The sequence below is a fragment of the Acyrthosiphon pisum genome, chromosome X, assembly GCF_005508785.2.
Source record: "Acyrthosiphon pisum isolate AL4f chromosome X, pea_aphid_22Mar2018_4r6ur, whole genome shotgun sequence".
Lineage (NCBI taxonomy): Eukaryota > Metazoa > Arthropoda > Insecta > Hemiptera > Aphididae > Acyrthosiphon > Acyrthosiphon pisum.
The window spans coordinates 40,369,615-40,396,541 of NC_042493.1; the positions used below are offsets into that span (position 1 = coordinate 40,369,615).

The 26,927-nt window shown below is 29.8% G+C and overlaps 4 protein-coding genes across 4 annotated transcripts; 1 reads left to right on the forward strand and 3 right to left on the reverse strand.

The window, feature by feature from the left end:
- Positions 1-3,587: 3,587 nt before the first annotated feature.
- LOC103308830 lies at positions 3,588-4,151 on the reverse strand. The gene has a single exon (XM_008182929.1). The coding sequence runs from the start codon at positions 4,149-4,151 to the stop codon at positions 3,588-3,590; it is 564 nt and encodes a 187-aa protein (XP_008181151.1).
- A 2,131-nt stretch (positions 4,152-6,282) lies between these two features.
- Positions 6,283-7,167, reverse strand: LOC103308829. The gene is made up of 3 exons (XM_008182928.1): positions 6,996-7,167; positions 6,738-6,915; positions 6,283-6,643 (listed from the first exon to the last, which is right to left on the reverse strand). Exons 1-3 carry the CDS (start codon positions 7,165-7,167, stop codon positions 6,283-6,285), a joined length of 711 nt encoding a protein of 236 aa, XP_008181150.1.
- An 11,336-nt stretch (positions 7,168-18,503) lies between these two features.
- LOC103308828 (piggyBac transposable element-derived protein 3-like) lies at positions 18,504-20,564 on the forward strand. The gene is made up of 3 exons (XM_008182927.1): positions 18,504-18,520; positions 18,803-19,040; positions 19,200-20,564. Exons 1-3 carry the CDS (start codon positions 18,504-18,506, stop codon positions 20,562-20,564), a joined length of 1,620 nt encoding a protein of 539 aa, XP_008181149.1.
- Positions 20,565-24,308: 3,744 nt separating this feature from the next.
- Positions 24,309-25,037, reverse strand: LOC103308827 (zinc finger MYM-type protein 6-like). Its single transcript, XM_008182926.1, has one exon. The coding sequence runs from the start codon at positions 25,035-25,037 to the stop codon at positions 24,309-24,311; it is 729 nt and encodes a 242-aa protein (XP_008181148.1).
- Positions 25,038-26,927: the final 1,890 nt, after the last annotated feature.

Below are 26,927 nucleotides of genomic sequence, written 5' to 3' on the forward strand. Positions count from 1 at the left end.
CTTTGGTGCTTAACCACTAGCACTAAGAGTTCATCAGGATTTAGTAATAAGAAACAAAATAACGATTTTAACAACGAAATATACCAGCGGTTATATTAATACTGATTCTTACAAAAACACATAATAACCAAACAAGTTAAAAAAAAACAATATTAAAAGCTCAACACTAGAAATAGCAAAAGCAGCCGGCACACAGCTCGGACCGGGCTCCGCTCGCTATATCGCGAGGAAAACAACTGATGCCTCACGGCTCACCCTAAGATTAGTCCCCGGTGAGGCGTTAGGGCCCAGTGTTGCCAACAGCATGTATTACATTTACACATGACATGACATCAGTTATTAAAATTGTAATTTGTTTTATTTATACAATGTACACATAATATATACTCATAATTTATCTAATGTTATTCATGTTTAGTAGTTATGCCTTCAAACAAATGCTGTGTTGGTGGTTGTACAACCAAAAAAATGTTAGAACTCATGTGTTACCTGAAAATGACATTGACTATAATATCTGGGTTCAAAGAACTGGCAATCCAAGTATTCAATTAATGAAAAAACAATATGTTCGAAAAACATACAGAATTTTCCATATTCATTTTGAAAAGACTTGTGAAAGTCCTGGAACCAATAAGCTAAAATACAGATCTCTTCCATCATTAAATCTTCCTTGTAAAAATACTGTGTTGTGTAATTGTGTGCACGATTTATGTTAATAAATGTTAAGCTATAGAAATGTCATAAAATATTTCTACTAATTTGTGGTTTTTAATTTAATGTTGTAATGGTACATTTCTACTTGTGGTGTCTGTAGTTAGCCTTTAGGCCTATGTTCCAGTTTATGTTATAATTAAATTTGTGGTTATTTATTTAATGTTGTAATGGTATATTTTTACTTGTGGTTTCAGTAGTTAGCCTAAAGGCCTCTGTTACAGTTTACGTTATAATTAAATTTATGGTTTTTGATTTAATGTTATAACTTATAGGTAGCGGTATAATATTTCTAAATTTCTAATCATACTTAGATAGCCTTACAGTTTACATGTTATTTAAGTTTGTAGTTATTATTTAAAGTAACTGTGGTCGTGTTTTAATTCTAACTTCCAATTTTTATGTTTTTTAATGTTTTTTTTTTTTTTAAGTCAGCACAGCAAAAACCTGTAACTTTTTGTCATCAAATCATATTTCACTGGTGAATAGGATTTCACCTCCAATCAAATGTTTTTGTAAGTCTTGAATAAATAATTTATAAAAATAATAACTGTTTTTTATTTTAAAGCAAAAACATAATAGAAGAACTATCAATTTTGTAATAATATTTGAACATTTTATTATATTTAAATTTCAGCCAAACCAGTCAAAATGTCTACTGAAGTCTCTAATGATACCTTTGAACTATTGGAATGCCAACCATTAGACTCAATAACCGCTAAAGCTGGATCATCTACACATATAAATCAAAATGGTAAGTCAAATTCTTGGAATAATAATAATATATATGTGACATGTGTTCAACATAATATTAATTATAATTATATATTTGGTACCTATATAGCTTGGATTTTATTTGAAAAAATTGATTTGTTCAAATATTTAAATTTTTTTTTGTAATAATTATATTTGAACATTGTATTATATTATAATTCCAGCCAAACCAGTCAAAATGTCTACTTAAGTCTCTAATGATACCTCGGAACTATTGGAATGCCAACCATTAGACTTAATAACCGATAAAGCTGGACCTCCTACCAATATAAATAGAAAGAGTGAGTCAAACTATAGCTATAATAATATAAGGAATAATATAATGTAATTGAGGTTTTATCTACAGAGAACCGTTCTCTTCTGCAAATGGTTAATACCACTCGTAAGAATGACTTGACTCCAAAGGCTGTGAAATTTTATTATGAAGCATTGAAATTAAAACGGAAATTGGACAAACTTTCAAAAAGTGTTACAAGATATAAAACAAGAATAAAATTGGCAGAAAAATATGCAAAAGATGATAGTAGTTTTCATAGTTTATCAAACAAAGTCAACAAGATAACCTACAACTTTATTTTATCGCAACTAAAAACTCAAAGTAAAAAACCAAATGGTCGACGATACACACAAGAAGATAAAATTCTGGCACTTTCTATATTTAAGTAAGGTCCTAAAGCTTACAATTATTTATCAACAATATTTTCATTACCATCTCCCAAGACTCTAAATCTATTATTACATAATATTCCATTTTATCCAGGATTAAATAAACACATTATTGAAAATCTTAAAAATCAAGCTCAAAAACTTAGTGAGATTGATCGAAATTGTCTATTATTATTTGATGAAATGGCACTTAGTGTGGGATTGAAATATAACTTAAAGAAAGATTATATTTTTGGATTTCAATATTTTGGACCAAATAATCGAAGCTCTGAGTTTGCCGACCATGTTCATGATTAGAGGGCTAAGAAAGAAATGGAAGCAACCTGTAAGCTATTATTTTTGTAAAGGTACTACAAGTACACTAACTCTAACTAATTTAATAACTGACGTCATAACAGCTGTCAATGAAGCAGGATTTAAAGTTAGAGCAACTGTTAGTGACCAAGGAAAAACTAATGTTGCAGCAATTAACTACTTATTGAAGATAACTAATCAAAAAATAGTTAGTGCTGGTGGAGTTAACACTTATGTTGGCTATGTAGTTAACGAAATTGAAGTATTGCATATTTATGACCCCCCTCATCTACTATATATTGTAAACCTATATGAACTTGACAAGAAAAACGAATTGCTTGAGTTACGTGCCCTACCAAAGCTGACAGATACACATATTTATGCCGATAAAATGAAAAAAATGAAAGTATCCTCTGCAGCTCAGATTTTCAGCCAACGAGTCGCAGCCACCATGAAACTTATGTGCAATCATGGTAAGTTCACTAACCCAAAATTAATTCAAAATATATATATGTACATATATATATATATAATTTTACTATGTGTGATAGTCATTATACAGTTAACAAAATGCATTTTGAATTTTTCTATTCTAGAATTTGTTAATGATGGTGATTGGGTAGAAAGATTTATTCAAGCAGTTCAAAGTAGACCTCCAATATATAACACAAAACTTCCAGAGCACTCAGACCGGAACTTAATTTTGCGACTTTGGAGTGAAATATTTGAAACAATGATTCCTACGTGGCAAGCAATGACTTCAAGTGAAAAATCGTTAAAAGGTAATGAAACAAAACAAAATAACTATTAATAATTAAAATGTTGAAAATTGTATTATTATAGTTATATTTTCCAAAAAAATTAATTAATATTACATATAAAATTATTATTAATACTTAATGATCTATTGAAACTTGAACTGTTCAAATTTTTTCATACTGCCAAGGAATTGATCCCCCGGGTGAAGTGAAATATTTCATGAAATATTCTCTTGTCGTTGTACCAATGTGATTGCCACGCACATTCGTTGGGTTCATTTCTGTCAGGGGGCATTCATACAGTGTATCTTCAAATCTTATACCGTCTCTTTGGCGTACATAGTTATGAAGAATGCAGCAAGCCTGAATAATTGCGTCACAAAATTAAAGGTTCACATCTAATGCTCTATGAAGTATTCGCCATTTGTTGGACATGATGCCAAATGCGCATTCGACCATTCTTCTGGCCCTAGTGAGCCGATAGTTATACATTTTTTTTTCTATAGTTAAATTCCGTCGCCCAAATGGCCGTTGTACATGATCTGATAATGCAAATGCTTCGTCCGCAACAAAAATAAAGGGCATTGGAACACCTGTGTCATCGTTTGGTAGTGGCTGATTAGGTGGTATGTTAAGTTTACCTTGGTTTAGTTTTTTACCAAAATTAGATCTTTCAAATACATGTGAATCACTAGCAATACCATATGATCCGATGTCAACTGACGTAAAACAATATTCCGCATCTACAACAGCCATAAGAACCACAGAAAAAAAATGTTTATAATTCATGAACTCTGAACCTGTACTACATGGTTTTTGAATGCGAATTTGTTTGCCATCTATTGCCCCCAGGCAGTTTGGAAAATGTGTTGTTGCCGCAAATTTTTCTGCAATTTGGTGCCACATCCTTTCGGTTCTTTCAGGCATGTATTTTTCTTTAAGACACATCCATATCTTTTCACATGTGTCTTTAACAATTGTTCTAATTGTTGTCTCCCCAATTAAAAACTCGAAGTATAAAGTTCTAAAACTGTTTCCTGTTGAAAGGTACCTATGGAAAATTCGAAAATAGTAAATATATGTATGGGGTAATACATTGATAAAAATAACATTGAGAACAAATATATTGTTATTTATAAAACTACTCAAGGTTTTATTGTTTTTTTTTATTTCGTCCACAGGAAAAGAACTGCAGAATAAATGGAGAAACTTGAGAACATGTTTTAGAAGAGAACTAAGCAAACAAAAACATGGAAAATCCGGTCAAGCTGCTACTAAACGGCGAAAATACGTGTTTTTTGACCTGTTATTATTCCTCCTTCCTATAATGGAACATTGACCAACCGTCTCGGATTGCAGCCCAAGTGATATAAATAAAAACCAAATAGGAAGTGAAGACGATTCTGAAGTTGTAAAAGAAACAAATATATCTGTTGACGACTCCCCTGTAAACACACTTCAAGCTCAAAAATCAGCAAGTCATGGCAAATCAGTAGCAAAAAAAATATGAGTTATGAGGAATCTCTGTTAAAAATTTTAAAGGACAAGAAGGAAGAAGTTATTGATGAAGATAAATCTTTTCTTTTATCATTAGTGCCAGCATTTAAGAAATTGACGGATACTCAAAAGATGGATGCAAAAATGGAGTTTCTTTCCACATTAAAGCGTATTACTCTTCAAGATCAGAAGCGTCTCACAATGGGCCTCTTGGCCTTGGCCAACCTTGGTACCTTGGTACCAGTTCAAACTACAGATTTCATGGATTAACTGGAAATCAATTTTCACATCAAAATCAACAACGTCATTTTCAAAATTTCAACACAGGAAACTACTCATCTGGATCGTCGACTCCTAACACAGTTCCAAGTTGTAGCGGTTATGAATCCACTACGCCCCTGCAGTTTGATTTTGAAGATATGTATACATTATAATTTTAGCAGCCTATGAATTTAGTATTTAGTTAAAAAGTACACATTTTTTGTTAAAAGTATTAAGTTTTAGTTAAATAACTATTAAGTTTTTTTAAGTACAAAGTTTTTGTTAAAAGTATTAAGTTTTAGTTAAATAACTATCAAGTTTTTTTTAAAAGTACACATTTTTTGTTAATAAACATTATTTTCTTACCTTAAGGTAACAGAAAGCCTTTCTTCAGGAGGGATCGCCTTTCTCCACTTTGAATCTTGATAAGTGATGGAAGGTCGTATCAAATTTAGAAGATCATCAAAATTTTTAACACTCATACGATAAAAATTAAAAAATTTAACCGGGTAAGACCGTAATTTATTGTGAAGTTTATAAAACTGTCCTTTCAATAATCGCTGTGAAGTTATAGGATGTACCCAATATTTCTTCTTCTTTTTTATTGACTTCCTTCTTTTTAACTCGAGAGCAGTAGAGCACATACTACAGCTATCTCGACAAAATCCATGATGCGACTAAACAATTGTTGTGCCTTGTGCGCGCTTCTAGTATGACACGATAGTTTAGTTGCATTTATAAGCGCGGTCATGATCCAACTATTGCGCAACTATCACGCAACTGAAAATTGCTGGTCAGCGACTAGCCTAAAGCTAACGTCTACGGTGTTCATCTCTGCAGAGGCGGTTTGAATGTATTATACTTAGTGGTGCAAGAGAATATATAGACACCCACCCACCCCCTTCATCCTAGAAATTATAAATAAATATTTTTTATAAGTTTTTTCATATACCTAATTTTCTTCAGTTAAGTTGTTTACACTTTTTATAATAACAATGATTGTGCAATGATTTTTTACTTACTTTTTTGTTAATAAAACAATAAAATATATTCATTGTGTTAAATAAAAATAAAAAGGTAGGTACTTACTCTTTTATAGTTTTATTCATATTGAAGATTTGATTACTTTTTTTTTTTAAATATTTATAATTATTGCAGACTTTTATTTTTAAGTTTTATGAATTGATAGTTACTTAAATTTTAAATATTCAAATATACACTATATTTATTATTTATATATATACATATAACAAACATAGATAATGTGATATATTATATATTATATATTATATATTTAATTATTATTAAATACAAATTAAACTTAAGAAAATAAAAGTGCTGATTGTAGCAGTTTTGACCTTGATCCATACATATTAATAGCTTCATCTATGTGTATATCAATATCAGCGTTACATGATATCAACATTAAATGATCAAGTCTAGATTCTGACATTGTTGAGCGAAGATTGGTTTTGATTAATTTTAATTTTGAAAAACACCTTTCAGCACTTGCTGACGTTGGCGGTAAAGTGCAAATACCTTTGTAAGCTAAGTACAAATTTGGAAACGCCGCCGACATACCTGTATTACTGAGGGTTTTAAAAATATCTAATAGTTTTAATACATCTGCATCTTCATCATTGGACCTCGTGCTATCATTATCGCTGCTGTTATTCTCATGGCTAAATGCATTAATTGTTGTATTATTATCAACATTTTCTGAGATTTCAGGACATGTTTTCATGAAATTCTTAGTTTTTTGAGAATAAATTATACTCAATACTCAAACTGTCCTGATCAATATTTGTGGATGATAACCATTTAGATATATAATTAAACGAGCTAGATGTTGTAGAAGATTTTTGAAGTAAATGTTCAGCAGAAAACAATGAAATTTCATTAAAAACATTTTCAGCATTGTGATACCTGTCATCCAGCTTCATTAATGTTTTATCTAGAGTCAGATTATATACTTCACTAATATAGCGGTTCTTTGTAGACAGAAGTCGCTCATCATTTGCTTTTTCCCCACACATTTTTTTTTAATGGAAGCACGTTTAATAGGAATATTGTTTTCTTCTAGGTCTAAACTTTTGCAAAATGATTCAGAATCAGAAAATATGTTAGATAAATTATCATCTATTCTCATCTCATTTAAAAATGTTCGTGTAGCTTTAACAAGTTTCATTGCTTGAATGAAATCCATATTTGAAGCTTGCAATTAAACAGATAATGGCGTTGTAGCTGAAAATATTTTTTTCATTAAATGAGCAGTGAGTATAAAAGAAAATTTGTTTAAGTTTTTATAAAACCCTTTGGCTATGTCACGGATTTTTTTATCAGCCTCTTCAGACATTATATATTTTAATGTTTCAACTACTGCTTTATATGTTTTTAACAAAACATCAATACAACGATCATGGTAGGTCCATCTTGTATTTGAAAAATGTTTTAACCTTCGAATACGCTCTTTATACATCTCCTCGAACGTATAACAACTAATGTTGTGATTGTGATGTCTCAGAGATATAGGTTTCCGATTTTAAAATTATTTATAAATAAACATCGTAATCGACAATATCACATGGTGGTCACACAGATCTCACGTAAAATTACTGTAAATAATTTAAAAATAAACTTAAACAAAATACCCAATGACCGATGTAATAATGGCAATAAAATGAATGATTATAATATTATGACGTATAATAGTATAACCTTTCATGACAGCAGTTTCTGTAGACGAGAATATCGATTATCCTGTATCGACGACATTTGCTTTCGCAAACGACCAGTGACTGTATCTACTGTAGTCTGTAATTTATATTTAAAGTATTCAAGTATTCAAGTGCGTACAAAATAATTACCTTGTTATTTTGTGAAAAGTTTTATATTATACATAAACTATAATTTATCTGTTGACGTGACACGTGTAATATCTATTGTAGTATGCTGTATAGTTATACAACATTGTGTTCAAACAACATAAATATTACCTACAATATAGGCAATTTTGTGAAAGTGGAAGGTTCGAAAAAACAGGTATTTGAATAATTAATTAATTTGATAAATAATATCTGTACCTAATAGTAGTATAGGTACTTTTGTAGGAATAAAATAGTAAGTTGTATAATATTATGTTACCAACAGCACACAATATTGTGCTTACTGCTTATGCACACATAATATACACACACACATATATACATACACAATATGTTGCTAGAAATAATGTAGGTATATAAAAAATTAAAAAAAAAAAACGAAATTTAAGCCTAAATATTACCTATTGTGATAGCCGATGGTAATAAATAATAATCAGAGGGGATTATATAAAGTTTGTATGTTTTATTATTCTATGAGGATCCAAGATTATATATTTAAAACTATGTTTATTGGTGTATGTTCAGAACCCATATTATAATTTTATCTGACAAATATATTTCCGTATTATCCACTCCTAGAATTTTTCGCCGATATCTATTTTAATTATTGTACATTTAGTGGATTATTGGCTATTTTAAAGAAGAGTACAAGTATTCAGTGATTCCCTTTGACTGGATATCAACTGTAACATTTAATGTAACATTTAATGTAACATTTATGTAAATGGCCTTCAAAACAGAGGGTTACAACTATGATGTTGATGAAAGGAGGTAAACCATCTGAAGATTGGAAGTCATACTCTGTTAAGGTTATTGAACAATTCGGTACGATATTTATTTTTATCTATTTTTTCTATTGGAAAATAAATGATTATTTACATCATGATGCTTAATAGTATAAAATGTACCTAAATAAAATTAATAAAATAGGTACATATAAAAATATATTTTTTATAATACATAATATACAGAATCATATGAACAAGCAGCAATGAAGGAAGTACAAATATTTAGGTCTGAGTCGGAAAATGAAGAAACATTAAGACGGGGCAAAAGATTAAAATTATCCAAACCCCAATATGGTGCATCAGGTAAGAATGGTGGCGACCTATGATGTATATTGATTACAATACCATACAATATTTTAAATATAAGATTTTTGATTTATAGATAGCGATTCTTGTGAAGAAATTACTACTCTTAGTGTGTATAAAAAACCAACAGTTAATAACAAGAAAAATAAAATTTCAGAAGTTTACAAAAGCAGCGATATTTTATCTAGGAAATTTTAAATTATTTTTTAATATGGTTTTATTTATTTTAAGAATTTTAAAATAAGTGATTTGTATAGGCATTTCATTTTATTGTTGCTTATATTTTTAATAAATTAGGTTTAACTGGAGAATCAAAATCACATTTTGACCAAAGTAATATTATATTACACTAGTTTGTGTATATTAGACTAGTAGATGTCTAAATTATATTCTTTATTTTTTAATATATTCTATATTTTAAATTGTTCCATACATAGAACCTTATCATATGCAGTCAAACTTCAATGAAAATGAAAATATTTTACATAATGAGCAAGGTTATAACACAAATTATACTTGGCTGCTTGAATTTTTTACAATATTAACAATATTTATTTTTTTTGCTATAAATTTATTTATAACTAACTTGTATTTGTATAGTTAAAAGCTACCTATAATATTTGTGTTGATTTTTGTTTTAATATAATATTTGTTATTTGTTGCATAATAATATATAGAAGCTTATAGAATGCAGTTAAACTTGAACGAAAATGAAAATATTTTACATAGCCATGGAAATAATACTTATACTTAACTCATTGAATTTCTTACAATATATTCTATATACATTATATACATTCTTTATTTTTTTAACCATTCATTTACAACTTTGACTGTATAATCAATAAGTAGATTTAATATTGTGTATAATATTCATTTTTGTTTAAACATAATATTTTTATTATTTGTTATTTGTTACATAATATATAGAACCGTATGCAATGCAGTTAAACTTAAACGGAGATGAAAATATTTTATTGAGTAATGAAGGTAATAATAAAGTATTTAATAATTTAAATATCCAATTTTGCTTTGTAGGTTTTTTATAGTTTTTATCATTTTTATATCCGTTGCTAGATAGAAGTCAAAAGACTATACAGTTAATTGGACAAAACGTTGATAGTAGTTTACAAAACAGCCAAGGTAATAATATCTATTAATATTATATTAGGTAATTGTGTATAAAAAAAAATATTAAATTCTTTTTTTTACGTGTTTCAGGTATAAGATCTGATGCATTGCCACCTATCAGTTATAATTTTGATTCAGATTTATAAAATTATCAAGGTAAACATTGAATTAAGTATACCTATAAAAATATTTTTATTTTTAATAATAATAAAAAAAAAATAGGTGGGTAAGTGGATGTCACTCTGCTGTACAGTAGATTACAAGTGGGTCACTGTATAATGGATGGTATTAAATTTGAATTCAATGATATAATATCATTGTATAAGAAAAACGATTCTGAACGGAGACGGTATGTCAGTCTAGGTATAAGACATAATATTATATATGGTATTGAAAAAAATTGACCTATAATAGGTACCTATAATAAATTCCAAATTAATCATATCACAATATCCATTAGGTACTTATAACGCGTTATACAATATGTAATTTTGTCTAAATTTGAACTTAAAATGACTATAAAAATAAACTGTGCTTATGTAGGTATTTCTTAGAATTTTTGGTAACAGAATTAAATGTTTACGTGGAATCTTGTTTTAAATTTTCAATCCTTAGATATAAAAGTTGAACATTTTATAAATTTTTAACTACAAAATAATTATTCAATTTTAAATTTGATAAATTTTGTCAAAATTTCAACTTCAAATGCTTATAAAAAATAATTGTGCCTATGTATTTTTAATATTTTTCAACTGCTATTGTAACAATGTATCAGGAGCCTTGTTTTAATTTTTTACACTTTTTGGCCCAATTTGTTGAGTAAAAATACTTGAAAATTTAATACAAGGCTCCTACTATATTGTTACAATGACATTTGAAAAATATTAAAAATCCTTAGTCACAGTTTTTTTTAATTAGCATTTAAAGTTCAAAAATTGAAAAAATATGTAAAAATCACGAAAATTAGCAAATTATTTTGAGTTAATAATTCGTAAAAATTTTTCTTTTTAGAACTAAGATTTTAAAATGTAATACAAGATTTTTTATAGGATAATCTACCTTTATCAAAAAAAAAATGTTTATAAGAAACTAAAATTAAATTTTTATGAGCGTTTGAAATTCATATTTTTACAACATTTGATATTCACTCGATTTCTTACGTAACAATTTTGAAAACTTTCTACAAATAATAAAAAAAACTGTTCACAGTTCTAAATATCCTCTTCAAGACGTATACAACCGAATTCTCGAAAAAAATATTTATTTAGAAACTGACATTATATATCCTTTACTTAAAAAGGAAATTGATTTCAACTATTCAATTCACCAAGATATAACAGCCACATTATATGAACAAGTTTTACTAAAAAACTTCAAAGTTAGTTCTACTAAAGAACGTGATAAATATTTTTTTTATTTAATTGTTGTGCTATTGTTTTTATTGATAAAATAATTAAAAACTCCTCTGGTAAAATAATTCTTGAGGTTACTAAATATGATAATTTATCTCCTATGTTTAATAGTCCAATCTCATCACTTTTAATTGGGCATTTTCTGGTAAATACGGAAATTAAAATTCCAAAATGTTTAATTGACTTATCAAATTTAAAATATAAGTGTTTGTTTTTCCATACATCAGAAAATCGAGCTGTAGCCTTAAACTTATTGCATACAGAATAAAGCATATTAATTATTCTAAATGTTATAGTTCTTTTAAATATTGTATAAGTCATTTTTTATACTATATTCTTTGTATTAATGTTAACTCATATTTAATTAGATATTATTATAAATGTTCAAAGCATTTAATACTCAATAGGTATAGCTTTGAAATAATTGTATATACATGTCCCTTCGGCTGTTATTTCAATCCTACATTTCCTATAAACGGAATTAATGGGACCTGTACTGGATTAGAACTCCAATGCTCAGCCGATATGCTATGTTTTATTTCGGGTATGTCTGCCTCCGTCATGAAATTATCTTCAGAATCGCTTTCCTCTGTATCTACTACAAAATCACTATCTCTATCATCTACATATGACTCTTGTAACAATGCCAATAGTTGTTCGTCAGTCAACGTCTTACGCCTCGTTATTACTGGAGACCTCTCTCGTGATGGTCCTGGTTGACTATCTATATTAATTATACTAGGATCCAACAATTTCTACATAATAATACAATGATAAATTGTCATAAAAATTTATATTATATATCATAATATCAAGTATACAGTATATAATATGGTATGCAATAGGCATAAGTATTTTTTTAAAATTATATATTTATACGAAACAAAAAATATTATATTGTACAATGGTATTCAAATAAAAAAAATACGTAATTATACGTAGTAAATGTAAATAATAGCTAGTACATAAAAATTATGTAACATAAAACTGAAATAAAATAACTTACCGTCAAAATAATTATGAATTGTTCTAGTTTTTTGATGAAATAAAATATGCAGTCGCCAGTCGTCCGTTATAGTTTCGTATATAATGCGAAATGAAACAAATTAACTAGTGGCAAAGTAGCCATATTGCATGATACAGTATGTTACAAATGTTACAATAGTTGCTATAATTTGTAAATGATAATATCAGTAGAAAAATTCCTAATATATCTAATATACACTCTGTATGCGTTCATATACATTGTTTTGGGAAGGCCATCAAAAACAACGATTATCAGCTAGTAGGTATCTAAAAATAACGAAAACTCAAACCAGTTATAGATTTAAATTTAGAGTTTATTGTCGACAGCCTGTGTACATTTCAGAGTTTATTAAAATAAAATCGATTAAATTATAGCGAATACAAACGTACATGTTTCTGACGCGTAAACGTGTCACTAGCCCAATGGGAAAAATTCTATTGACTCGTATACGCGTCAGCGGCGTCGAAAGTGTTAAAAAAGGGTCATTTCGGGACGCACTCGGGAAAGTCCCGTATGATGATCGTGGGGTATCAGGTTCGAACCGCGGAAAACTATAAAAACTTTTTTTATTCTAATATAAATGTATTTTATAATTCATTTTACACGGACACAAAAACCAAAAAAAAATATTTATATTTGATTCATTTTTTTATAAGGCTCACGATGATATAGAAAAAAGTGATATGTTATATATGTTACTTATGTGATAAGTCAATATGTTCAACTGATGTAGCATCAATATTTACTGATCAAAGTAGTAGTAATACTGCCTTAGCGTCCACAGAATCATCACAAAGTATTCTGCCACAGAAACTTTTAAAACGAACATACAATGCCTTGAGGCAACACAAAAAAGTGATAGACCATTAAACCGAGAACGAATAGAACAGATAACACAAAGCATTTGTCAAATTCTTACCAGTGGTTTTCTTTTTCTTTTTTCGAAAATGAAGGACTAAAAATTTTATAAATTTGTTTGAACCGAATAGATACCATGTCGGAAAACAATAAGTACTCAAATAGAAACATTGTATGAATTAAAACTAAATAAAACAAAAAAATATCTTGAAAGTATTAATAGTATTGCTCTAACAACAGGTGGCTGGAGTTCGTTAGCAATAGATTCTTATATTACATACACTGGTCATTATTTTTATAAAGATTGGGCGTTGTGTTTTATTGTCCATTGATGAAATAATAGAATCACATACAGCTGATAAACTAAAAGATGATATTATAGAGCTTATGGATAGATGGGATATAACCAATAAGGTCACTGGAATTACTCATGATAATGCAGCAAACATTATAAGGCCAGGGCAGTAAGAAATTTAAAAGAGCAATTACAGATTTATTCAAATAGATGCGCAGCACACACAATTCAGGTAGCCAAGGCTGGGCAAGTTAACGATTTTTTTTAACTTGTTAAGTTAAGTTATTTTAAAATAATTAAGTTAAGTTAAGTTAAAAGTTACTCGTATTTTTTTTCGTTAACTCGTTAACTTTGAAAAAAAAGTAACTTAACTTAGTGTAAAGTTAAAATTTGCTAATTTGCAAAAAAAAAATCCAGTCATATTATATGGTTTATTAGATAGTTTTTCTTTACGTCCAAGAAAATTACTGGGTAAGTTTAAAATGATACATCAAAATAAAAACACATTAAAAAATTTGCGTTATTCTTCGGACGAAAATTAACTTAATTTAGATATTCTTGGAATAAAATTAAATTTAAGTTAAGTTAATTTTAATTAAGTTAATTAACTTAACGTTTTAACTTAACTTTAATTTTTAACTCGTTAATGCCCAGCCTTGCAGGTAGCAATAAAGAAAGGATTCGATAATAATGTTTGTAGTAGGTAGTTTCTTAAAAAAATCATCATCAATTGTAAGTGCTTTTAGACAATCACCTAAGCGATTCAATGCACTACAATTGTATCTACAAAAGATGAGGCGAAAATCATTAACTCTATTGCAAAGTTGTCCCACTAGATGGAATTCGTCTCTGGCAATGTTAGATCGCTTGCTTCTACTGAGCAGTGCTGTTGTAGCTGTTATATCAGACAGAGAATACTTCAACACAAAAACAACAACAAATTTAGAAATTATTGAAGAAGAATTGAATCAATATGAAGTTATTGTCAAGTTATTGAAACCACTGCTACTAGCCACGACAGTATTATGTTCTGAACAACAAATCACAATATCAATGGTAAATATTTATCATAAATATAAACTTGATGGGTAATAATTATTAATAGTTAAATCATATAAAACTTGTTTGTTGTATTTTAGGTTCGGTCCCTTGTTGCTAGTCCCATCAAAAACACAGTTTCCAAAGAATTTGCGAAACGATTTTCAATGGAAGATCCGAGTGATGGGTAAAGGACTGATAATTTACCGGTGCTTATAGCGCAAATGGCTAGTCTGCTTGATCCAAGGTACAAAAACTTAAAATTTGAGTCCTCAGAGCAAATTAAATACCGTATACAATCGATGGTTCGTTCAAAAATTCTATCTGACAATAACTGTTCGACAAATGTAGACAATTGTGATCAAATAGCAAATAAGACTGTATTAGATGAGCTAATGGGGCAATTTTGTGACGGTGATGAAGATGAACTTACTCGATATTTGTCAGAACTTCAAATTAATCATAATACGAATCCATGTTTGTGGTGGAAAGCTCGTGAAAATGTACCTTTATCAGACTATAATAGTTTTAGCAAAAAAAATTGTATGTATTCCTGCATCGTCAGCATCGTCTGAACGCGTATTTTCTACAGGCGGTAATATTTTAACACCCAAGAGAAACAAACCGACGCCTTACTATTTGTCAGCATTAGTATTTTTGAAAAACAACCTATAAGAATTAAAGAATAATAAATAATTATTATGATACCAATTAAAATTATAATTATTTTACTATAATCAAAGAGGGTGTTATTATTAAACAATTTTCACGGATCTATTCATTTAAAACTTTCATTACTTATTTATTTAAAAATATTGTTATAAGCAACTCTTAATGTTTTTGTTATTTATTACTCATTTTGTATTATTATTGCCTATTATTATTTATATCAACTATACAAAACTATTATTTTTTGTTTCTTTATAGATAATTATTCTGATACTTGTAAATTTTGATATTAATTTAATTTAATACTTATACTGTAACTTATAAATGCAGTTAAAAGCCTTGACCTTATACATTGTTACAGGCATGATGTATTTTTTAAATTTTATTCGTTGCTTTAAATAAGGTACTTATTACAATCAAATTAGTGTTTGGCTACTAAAATCTATAAATAACATGTTCAAAATATCATTTTAATTTGAAAATGTGTAATTATTTTGTATTTACTATAAATAATTCTTAAAAGAATTCTAATTCAATTTTTTCAAATCGAAAATTCGGATTTTGAACTTCAAACATCCGGAATTTCAAACTTCAGCGAATCCGGATTTTTCCCATCACTAATCGTTACTGTTAATGAACTTTTACTTTTTAATATTTCACATTTTTAGTGTTTAAATTTTAATAATGCAATTTTTCGTTGAAATGGAAATGTTGTTACACAATTTCATACTCTAAATCTGACCTCAAGCAGATTTTAAGTTAAGCCCTATTCACGGCATTGAAAATATCAAACGAGAAATGAACGTTTCGGAAGGAATTGAGCTAGGTCATGTAAAAATAGGGCTCATAGCGTACGCAGACGATATTGCTCTCTTAGGAGATAATATTGAGATAATAAAAAGTCTGGGAAAGAAACTTATAAAGGTCGCGGAGAAAGTAGGACTAACTGTTAATGATGATAAGACAGAAGACTTGATTGTCAGTAGAAATAACAGAAATTATGGACTTGAACAACATATTGAGTTAGAAGGACATACATTTAGGAAAGTATCACAATTCAAATATCTGGGATCGATTATTACTCAAAATAATGAACTTAAGACAGAGTTTTCGTCAAGAATATAATGCTAACAAGGGATATTATGGATTAGAAAGAATACTAAAATCGAGGACACTCTCTAAAAACCTAAAAATAAGAATATATATGACATTATTACGACCTATTGTCCTGTATGGTTCTGAGACGTGGGCACTGAGGAAAGCCGAAGATCAGAGACTAGGAGTATTCGAAAGGAAACTTTTAAGATATATATATATATACTAGCTGATCCCGTGCACCTCGTCGCCCATTAAAAATACCTACTCCATATGTATTAATCTCTAAACGTTAATTAACATAATCAAAAAGGGATTATTATTCCGAAAGGGATCCATTATTCCGATGGCCACGCTTGGGTGTGTGCTGTAATTAATATCGGCATCATAGTGTAGTGCACAAAGGTTCAATTCGGTGGTTCGTCTGGATCGAGCACCCATTACTCGCATGGTCCCCAATCTTGTCTCGGTGCTCGTCTGTCTCAGATGAGCGGACCCGTGACTGACATTCACGGTTTGTCCTCACTCTGGTTTCTCTTTGCTCGTCTGTCCCGGATGAGCGGGCCCGGGACCGCCGTTCTCGGTCGGTACTCAACCTGGCTTCTCTTTGCTCGTCTGGCTCGGATAAGCGGGCCAGGGACTGACGTTCTCGGTTGGTCCTCAACCTGGCTTCTCTTTGCTCGTCTGTTTCCGCGGCTCGTGTTTCCCGCTTCTTGCGTGCTAGAACTGCGGGACTATTTATCGATCGTTTGTTGTTGGGCATAATAAATTAACTAATAATAGTAGAAATTCTTATAATAGTTGCAATTGAATTCGGTTATAAATATGAATCGTTGGGCACTATAATAAATAACAAACATTTTAAACCATTGGCAACCAATAATTATTATTATTATAGCTTTGAAACCCACGGTAACTATTTAAAAACAAAAAGGTCCATAAGTTTCAAAATATTATATAATTGATTGCCATGGGTAGATGGACACACCCGTACTATATCTGATCCTGTGCAATTCGTTGCCCATTAAAGACCTATAATTATAAACAACACTCATGGTAACCTTGGTAACCATAGTAACCATGGATCATGGTAACCTTAATAGCCATGAAATCTTGGTAACCTTAGTAACCATGGCAACCTTGGTAACCATGGTAACATGGTAACCTTAATAGCCATGAAATCTTGGTAACCTTAGTAACCATGGCAACCTTGGTAACCATGGTAACATGGACACACAGACAGACACACTGACATACATTCATTTTTATATATATAGATATGGACCGGTCTTTGATAGTGAAACAAATGAATGGAGAAATTACGTAATTATGAACTCAAAAGACAGTTTTAGAGACCTGACATAGTTAAGGAGATCACAAAAAGAAGACTCATGTGGGGGGGGGGGGCATGCCTGGCGTAAGCAAGGATCTCTAGTTATACAAGTAATAGAGGAAAAACCAATAGGTAAAATACCTTTAGGAAGACCCAGATTGAGGTGGGAAGACTGTGTAAAAAAGGACTTAAAAACGTTAGATCCAGGAATCAGATGGAGAGAAGCTGCAGAGGACAGAGACAGATGGCAAGATTTGTATTTAGCAACATGGTCTTAAAGGCCGAAACCAAGAAGAAGAAGCATTATTTTTTATCTTGATTCTTAGCCCTTAGGAATAGTAAAAAAAGTTAAAATGTTCAATTCTCGCAGATCACGGTGTTTATGTACTTGTTTAACTTACTTTTATGATTTTTTTATGTAATAATGAATACAATAATTGATTTGTTCAAAAATAAATTAAAATAAAAAAAGCTTTGAATATTATATAAAAATTAACTTAATTTACCTATTTGCGCCCGGTGACCTATATGTAGTACACCAGTTTTAATAATTGTTATCGAATCTATTTTTAGAATTATTTTCCCCAATCTGATGTTATCTATTACGTGAAAGTATATTTATTATAGAAACACTAATTTCGTTCATTGAAACTGATATTATTATTATAAAACAATTTTTGTATAGCAGTGTGTTTGTCAGTCACCATGGCGTCATTTTCAAAGTAAGTAAAATTTATTTTGTTTATCTATAATTTACAAACACTTTTACAAAAACTATTAATTAGTGTATGGTAAACAAGTTTTACGTACTGTAGTACACATTTTATTGTTATTTACTTATTTATTATCATATAAAACATAGTGTCCTAAATGAAGGACACTGGGTACAACAGTTACTAAAATTATTTTATCATTCATAAATATGTTACAAACTAATAAAGTGTATGTGATATATATTTTTACTAGTTTTAGATGCACTATATTACTATTTTTGTTATTTATAGGGGACTAACTGTTCACGAAGTAACTGAATTATTGGAGCAAGGGGATATCGATGATATTTTGAACGATGTGAATGATATATTTATGGAGCCACCCGCAAATGTCAATAATTATGTTACTGATGAAGATAGTGATGATGAAGGACCGGTAGGTGATATAAACCACATGCCAGCTAGTTTACTAAACGCACATATAGTTATACATACTCCTGATACAGAGGATGCTGAAGTAGCAAATAAAGTAAGTGGTAATAAAACACTAAAAAAACCAAAAATCCGCCTTGGTCGAAAAACAAAAAAAATCCAAGATACCCAACAAACTGTATTATGGCGCAGGGGAGATCTCGAAACCCCAAATATTTTTGTTGATGATCAAAAACCAAATTTATATTATAATAAGTTACAACCCTACGAACTATTTGAGCTTTTTTTCGACCAACAAGTGTTGGAAATGATTGTGGATTATTCAAATACCTATGCATCTAATAAAAACCAAACACTTCAAATTGATATAAATGAACTGAAGTGTTTTTTAGGTATCTTATTGTTATCAGGTTATAATGAAGTATCACGAAGACGTATGTACTGGGAAAAATCACCAGATACACATAACAACTTGGTATCAGATGCAATGCGACGAAACCGCTTTGAACAAATTTTTTCAAACATTCATTTTTGTGATAATAGTAAGCTTGATGAGCATGACAAATTTTCCAAAATAAGACCACTAATTTCTATGCTAAATTCAAGATTTTTGATACACGCACCACACCAACAATTTCATAGTATAGATGAATCAATGGTTCCCTACTTCGGCAGACATGGTTGCAAACAGTTTATAAGGGGCAAGCCTATTCGTTTTGGTTTCAAAATTTTGGTTGGGACACTAAGATTAGGCTATGTAGTCTGGATATCTCCCTACCAAGGTAAAAGTGGTGATCTTCAAAATACTGAGTATGGTTTGGGTGCATCAGTTATCATTTCTTATGCAAATAATTTATTGGCACACCGTATAGCTCCATACCATTTGGTGTTTGATAATTTCTTCACTGGCTTACCTTTATTAGAAAAATTAAGTGAAATGGGTTTATACGGAACAGGGACAATACGTTCAAATAGAACAAAAAAATGCCCAATCAACTTGGTTGCAATGAAAAAAATAGAAAGAGGTTCATATGAAAGTTATGTTTCCGATTCTGGTATTTTGGTATGTGCATGGAAGGACAATAGCACTGTTACCATAGCATCCAATAATGTTGGTGTTGAGCCAATCACGGCTGCAAAAAGATGGTCTGTTTCAGACAAAAGAAGTATAAGAATACCACAACCAAAAATTATACATTTGTACAACCAAAATATGGGTGGTGTTGATCGTATGGATCAAAACGTTTCTCAGTATCGTATTTCTATTCGTGGTAAGAAATGGTATTCGTGTATAGTATTGTACTGTATTGATTTGGCTGTACAAAATGCTTGGCAGTTGCATAAACTCCATACAGAAAAACCAATGGACCTTTTAGCTTTTCGTAGACACATTGCGACTTATTATCTACAAAAATTTAACACAGCACCAACTCCTGGACGTAAAGGTGGAAAACCATCAAATTATATTCCTCGATATGATGGTGCAATGCATTACTTAGTTTCACAGGAAAAACAGACAAGATGCGCAGAATGTCATCAGAAAACTACTTCCAGATGTATCAAGTGTGATGTTGGAGTGCATTTGAAGTGCAATATACAGTTTCATACATTGAAACAATAAGATTTTTTCAAAAAATTCAATAAGTTATAAAATTTTATAAGTATACATATGTAATAACCATGTTCAATTATAATTAAAAAAGTATCAATTTTTTTTTTACATATTATACCTGATTTTCCCACTGTCCTACATATAGGACACCTTTTATCTACTAAATTATGAATAAAAATTTTTTTTTTTAATTTTTCCTTGTTTCCCGAGACCAATAGTAGTAGGAATAACTCGAAAAGAAGTAAATTAAAAAAAATTTTTAACCTTGGGCATGAATGCAAGACTTAAATATTATTATTTAGTCACTTAATATATCGCTCGACAGAAGCACTGGAGTTACAATTTACAATATAATATAAAATACAATATATTATCATTTAAAATTTTTAACTGATGCAGTGAGGTCTATAATATTAATTTTCTGTTTTTTTGAGCCATTACATCCAACACTTTGTCTGTAGAGATAAACACTTCCCAATGTACTGACAGAAGAGCAAGTCTCGTTAAACGCTAATTTTCAGTTTTGTTACGAAGCAATGTTTTTAAGCTGTTGAAAATGAGCGTTCAACTGCTGTTGTAGAAACTGGTAGTGTTGCCAAGATTTTCAATAAAAAATGTATGTTTGGGTAAAACTTTGCATCATGCATCCAAAAAATCCATCATTTCAGTAGGTTTTTTCTACATTTACCCTTTTTTCACACCTTAATAAAAATTCAGAACAAAACACTTTTTCAGATATACGATCTTCGTAAAATATATTTAAATTTACCAATTCACAGAATTTTACGTAAATTTACCGATTTTTTTACCTGTAAATTCCACATCTCTACCAATAGATAATAATATTCTACCGTTCTATAGTGGTTTATTTTTGTACCACAACACAATAACATTTTTTTGAATAACACGTAAATTATATAAAGATAATGATTTTATGTGCCGGTGCACAAAAATTTCGGTGGGGGGGGGGGGGTCTAGACCCCATGGACTCCCCCTGGATACGTGCCTGATGCCTGGATATGGTTCTTCAACGAAATTATCATTGAAGAGAAATTCATCTTCACCTGGAGTTGCGTCAATTTCTGATTGTAATAGATCATTTGCTTCAACTCCGCTTAGCCACCTTAGTTTAAATTTTGGATGTGATACTGTCACCAAAATAATTGTGCTATCATTTTTATATTTTTAAACCTTTTTTCCACACCTTGGGTACTAGCAGCACCACCAGTTAAACTCAACTTTTTCAATTGTTTGGATAACCATTTAATTGTTGGTAGAAGATAGCCCATACAAACTGATTTGTCTCCTTGTAAAACATCGAAGGCTTTTACCAAGGGTTCCATAACCTATAAAAAGCTGACAAATTATTTAAAACATATGATTAATATCAAAATTAAATATCATAATACATACAATAATCAGTCATGAAATCTTTAACTTTTTTATCAAATCTATATTCTACTTCCACTTCTAACCACAAGATTTTGCAAAGGATTTGCCACGAAATATTTTGTTGTCACTTAAAATTATAAAATAGCTCCGCAAAGCCCAGGACATATATAAAATAACACCGTACACGATAGCCTTACGACGCAAACCGGGTATCCGTCCTTGGTTTTTAATTGTTTTGGCAATGTTCCCGGGGGAGTCGAAAGACTTAATATAGATATTCGGAAAGGCAGAAAAATGTAGGTACTATCCGACGATTTGGATTAATAAAAATGTCGGCCGGCTCTATAAGTATTTTTAAATATTTTACCAAAACCCAGGTAACTGTTTTCCGTATGCTCGCCGTACACGCGTCCGCCATACGACGCAAACCATATACCCGTCCGCAGTGGCGCCGATGTACCAAAAACGTTAAGTTGCCAACTAGACCCAATTAGTTTAACCACCCACCACCCACCACATACCACATATACACACTTTTTCTTAATTTATCGTATAGTATTTGTAGCAGATAATTGTACTAATTTGATGACTAATGTTTATATTAACCACGATTAAAGATATACTGGTTCCGCAACGAGCTATGATAAGAACATAAAATGTGGTTCCCGAAGTGTCCTTGATAAACTGCGATAAACTGTTGATAAGAATTAACAACTAGCGCTCTCATTATATTATCACCACGCATCAGTGTATTTTACTGCTACAAGTTCTAATAGACTAGTAGAGCGCGCCGTAATACAATTCTTATCAGTCAAAAGTTGAAGACACTTCGGGGGTCTCTTTATCACACCTCGTTGCGCAACCAGTATATCTTTAATCGTGATATTAACTAAGGCTGGGACAAATTAAGGTACCTACCTATAAGAGTTGTAACTTGTAAGTAGAAGTGCAGGGTTAAAAAATTATACTACTAAACAATTTAATTTTAACAATTTTAATGTGTACATTAAATAAATATGTAAATACAGTATAATAATATAGATTTATTAATATTATTGTTTAAAAATTAATTATACTAGTAGTAGAATTAATATAGAAATGCTTTTGATAGTTCCGTACTTTTATTGGCAAAATTATTGATAACATTTTCAAAATTTGGTACACAATCCTGTTCACATGTAATTTTTAAAAGGCTTTCCAAACGTTCTTCTTTCATTGTAGTTCTTAATTTTGTTTTTACAAGCTTTAATTTAGAAAAAGACCTTTCTACAGAACAACTTGAAACTGGTAATGTTACTGCAATATGAAGTAAAGTGTTGAAGTTTGGAAAAACAGTTTTTAACTGAGATACACAAAATAGTTTAAATAATTTTCCAATACTTCCTACATTTTCTAAATTTCTGGTCACAAATACAGGTTCGTTTTCAATTTTATCTTGTTCTACAATTTCAAATATATTGTCAAAACCATCTTCATAATCACTTTCATCGCTTTCAGACTCTTTATTGTGCAAATATTCGGGTAACAATATGGATTTTTCCAGTTCTAAGAAATTAGAACAAAACTGTTGATATTCGTTCACTAAATCATCATATTGTAGAAATGTTGAATACAGTTCAAAAACAATTTTAAAAGCATCTTTTGGTAGAGAATTTGGAGAATTTTTTACTTCCAAAATTCTTTTTTTAGAGAGAAGAGAAACGTCTTTTAATAACTCTGCTTCATCTTTTCCAAACCTGTCATTTAACTCATTCTGAATTATATCTAAAGCCCCATAATAGCATTCAACTTTGAACCTTGTAATGGGGTCTGTAATTGGTTCATCCCTTTGAAGTTCCCCAGAAAATGTTGTAACACGTCTACGTCTAGGTGTAGGAAGTGCCACAAATTCAATATCGATCGTTTCAGAAAATTTTTCAGCTGCTAATAATACTTCAGAAAAAGAATCTGTATCTCTACAATACAAATTTTATTTTTTGCATTTTCGATTAAAACCACAGCTGCCATCAAATCAAGATCTTTTACTTGTAAAATTTTATTGACTGGCTCAAGAATTCGAAATATTTTTTGAAAAACAAATGCTGTGATTAAAAATCGATAAGATGTAAAATAATCTAAAAGTCCACTAGCTGTACCACCAGTTTTAGCATCACCCATTCCTTCATATTTTTGAATATATTTCAATGCATCAATTATTGGTTCGTACGTTTTTAAAACTGTGTCTAATGATGTTGAATGTGAAGACCACCTAGTAGTACTTACACGTTTTAAAGCCATGAGTTGATGCTTTTCTGAATTATTGTTATGTTTTTCTTGAAATTGTCTATAGAGAGCAACTCTTTTTTTTGCACACCAAATAAATTAATATAATGTCTCCAGATTCCCAAATAAATTTACAGAATCGACACTTGATGAAACTAATTCTTTTACAACGAGATTTAACTTGTGAGCGTGACACCACACAAATGTTGCATGTTTATTTTTTGCTTTAACTAAAGCTTGCAGACCGTTATACATACCACGCATATTTGACGCACCGTCAAACGATTGTCCAACCAAATCACTGATCCAGTCAATGTTATACTTTTCTATTACATTTATGAACAAACTGAAGAGATCATTACCATAAGTATTGGGAGATTCTCGTATGGATAATAACCTTTCAAAAATAGAACCAGTATTAGGATAAACATATCGGATAATAAATGATACTTGTTCTTTTCGTGACGTGTCAAATGTAGAATCGATTGCAATGCTAAAAAATTTTGATTGTTTTACATTTGTCTGAATTTGTGATGCAATATCTTGAGCAATAGAGTCAATTAATTGGTTTTGTCTTTCCCAGCTAACAAATGACAATTCTTTTTTTCCTTTAGATTGCAATTTTGTAACATGCTCAGCAAGAGAACCAGAATGTTTTGACATTAATAAAACCAAATCTTTAAAATTTCCTCTTGATAACTCATTAGACCATTTTTCATTATGACCCCGAAATCCTAAATTATGTTGAACTAGAAAAATTACAATTGAAATGAGTTCAGAAACTATTTGTCTGTTCATAGATATTTGACATTTACGTTTATGTTCCATACTAGGCAACAACGGTAAACATTTTGTTCTTGTTTTAACTTTAATTGTAGAAGTTATATGAGAAATTGAAACTTCATGGTTTATTATTCGAGAGAGACAATTAATCCAAGTTGAAAATCCATCTTTAGTCCATGGTTTTAATGCCATGCCCGTGTATGTTGATGCCATATAATAAACAGTGAATACAAAATACTTTGTCTGTAATCAAAGAGTAAGATAACCAATCACGAATAACTTTAGTACAATCTGGAATAGTTCTGTAATACCACAAGTGATTGAAGTGACGTCCATATTTATCCTTAGGATACATTTTTCCAGGAACATCTTCAGGTAAAGGTTGGCATGGGCCTAACTCTAAAATATAATTTTTTTGTTCGGGAGTGATGGAGTTCATTTTAACAAATTGGATAGAATCATTTTTTAGTCCTATAACAATTGCACGTTGAGTAAAGTCAGCAGTCGATGTAGACGGTTGTACATTTGATTTTTCATTATATGTTAGCAATGCATCATTTTCTAAAAATATATAGAGACAAGTTTAAAATTATGAAATTAATACTATGAATTCAATTCAATATTTTCCAAAGATTTTTAGTTGGGTCAATATCAAATTATAACGTAGAATATTGTTTTAATTAATTATTAAGTAATAAGAATCCATGTAATTTAAACAATTGTGTACCTAATGTACCTGCTAAACCAACATTACTAGCGTCACCATCTTCATTTAATTTGATAATGTTTTTCTCCTTGTCTTGTTCTAGGTCTCTTTCTGTAACATAAAAGAAAATAGAAATAATCAAGAATTAGTCAATATAACTATACTAAATAATAAACTGTCAATAATTACCAGCCAAAACTAAATAAGAATTTTGTCCATCAAGATTTTCATTAACCGGCTTATGTAAATGTTCCAATTCTTCTTAAAATAATAAAAAAAATACAAATAGTATATAGCTAGATAGTTAAATAATATTCAATGTAATTTATGAAATATAAAAATATAAGGTTTATTTTGAAATTTCATAAATAATAAAAAAAAATATACTAAAACAATTGTATAATGTACCTGCTAAACCAACATTACTAGTGTCACCATCTTCATTTAATTTGATGGGGTTTTGTTCCTATTTTATAAACAAGTAGATAATTTATTTTTTTAATAAGATACAAAATATTAAAATACTATAAATTTCACAAAAAATCAAAATTAAAATTATTATAATTATTAAGCAACACTGTTGAATTTCCCTATGGTGTTTTATGGTTTTTTAGAATGTTTAGCTTGCCAGACATTTGCTTTTAGTTTCATCGGATCAGATTCCAAGTGGTGAATTTTTTTCTTCCCTATTTAAATTCTATTTATTTTTGTACACCAATGGTTAAGCATTAAGAAAACAATACTATTTATAATTTTTTTAACAAAAATTTCACCACTATGGTTTGAGCACAGTGGAAGGTCTTTAAAATTAAAATTATTCCTTATGTTAAAACTTAGTGTCATACAAATATCTTTATGATGACAAATTTTAGACATTTGTCCGGTTACATATTCAATTATTTGTTGAACCAAAGAAGCGAATATCTGACACGGGTATTTTAATGACTGTCTATTAATAGTGTAATCTCTAGCTGTTATTAGATCATGCGTTGTTGTCACATTGTTAGCACAAAGATTTTTAAGACAGATTTTACAATTTTTAAATAAGTTTTTGTTTAGTTTTTTTAAAATGTATCCAGCTATATAGGCATGAACATTCTCCCGTAAAACATTAATACCCAATGGCACGTTAAAAATGGTTACAGGTAAATCGACAGTAATATTACAATTATTTTGTACCACATTCATGTCATTAGAGTCTTTAATAATTAAATTTCTATAAGATGTTA

Coding starts and splice junctions, on each gene's coding strand:
- LOC103308827 (XM_008182926.1), bottom strand. CDS start 25,037: ATGGAACATAAACGTAAATGTCAAATATCTATGAACAGACAAATAGTT.
- LOC103308828 (XM_008182927.1), top strand. Junction 19,041..19,199: donor ATGCTGAAGTAGCAAATAAA/GTAAGTGGTAAT, acceptor TATTATAATAAG/TTACAACCCTACGAACTATT.
- LOC103308830 (XM_008182929.1), bottom strand. CDS start 4,151: ATGTGTCTTAAAGAAAAATACATGCCTGAAAGAACCGAAAGGATGTGG.
- LOC103308829 (XM_008182928.1), bottom strand. CDS start 7,167: ATGGATTTCATTCAAGCAATGAAACTTGTTAAAGCTACACGAACATTT. Junction 6,916..6,995: donor TGCTTCCATTAAAAAAAAAT/GTGTGGGGAAAA, acceptor ATCTGACTCTAG/ATAAAACATTAATGAAGCTG. Junction 6,644..6,737: donor CAGGACAGTTTGAGTATTGA/GTATAATTTATT, acceptor TAATGCATTTAG/CCATGAGAATAACAGCAGCG.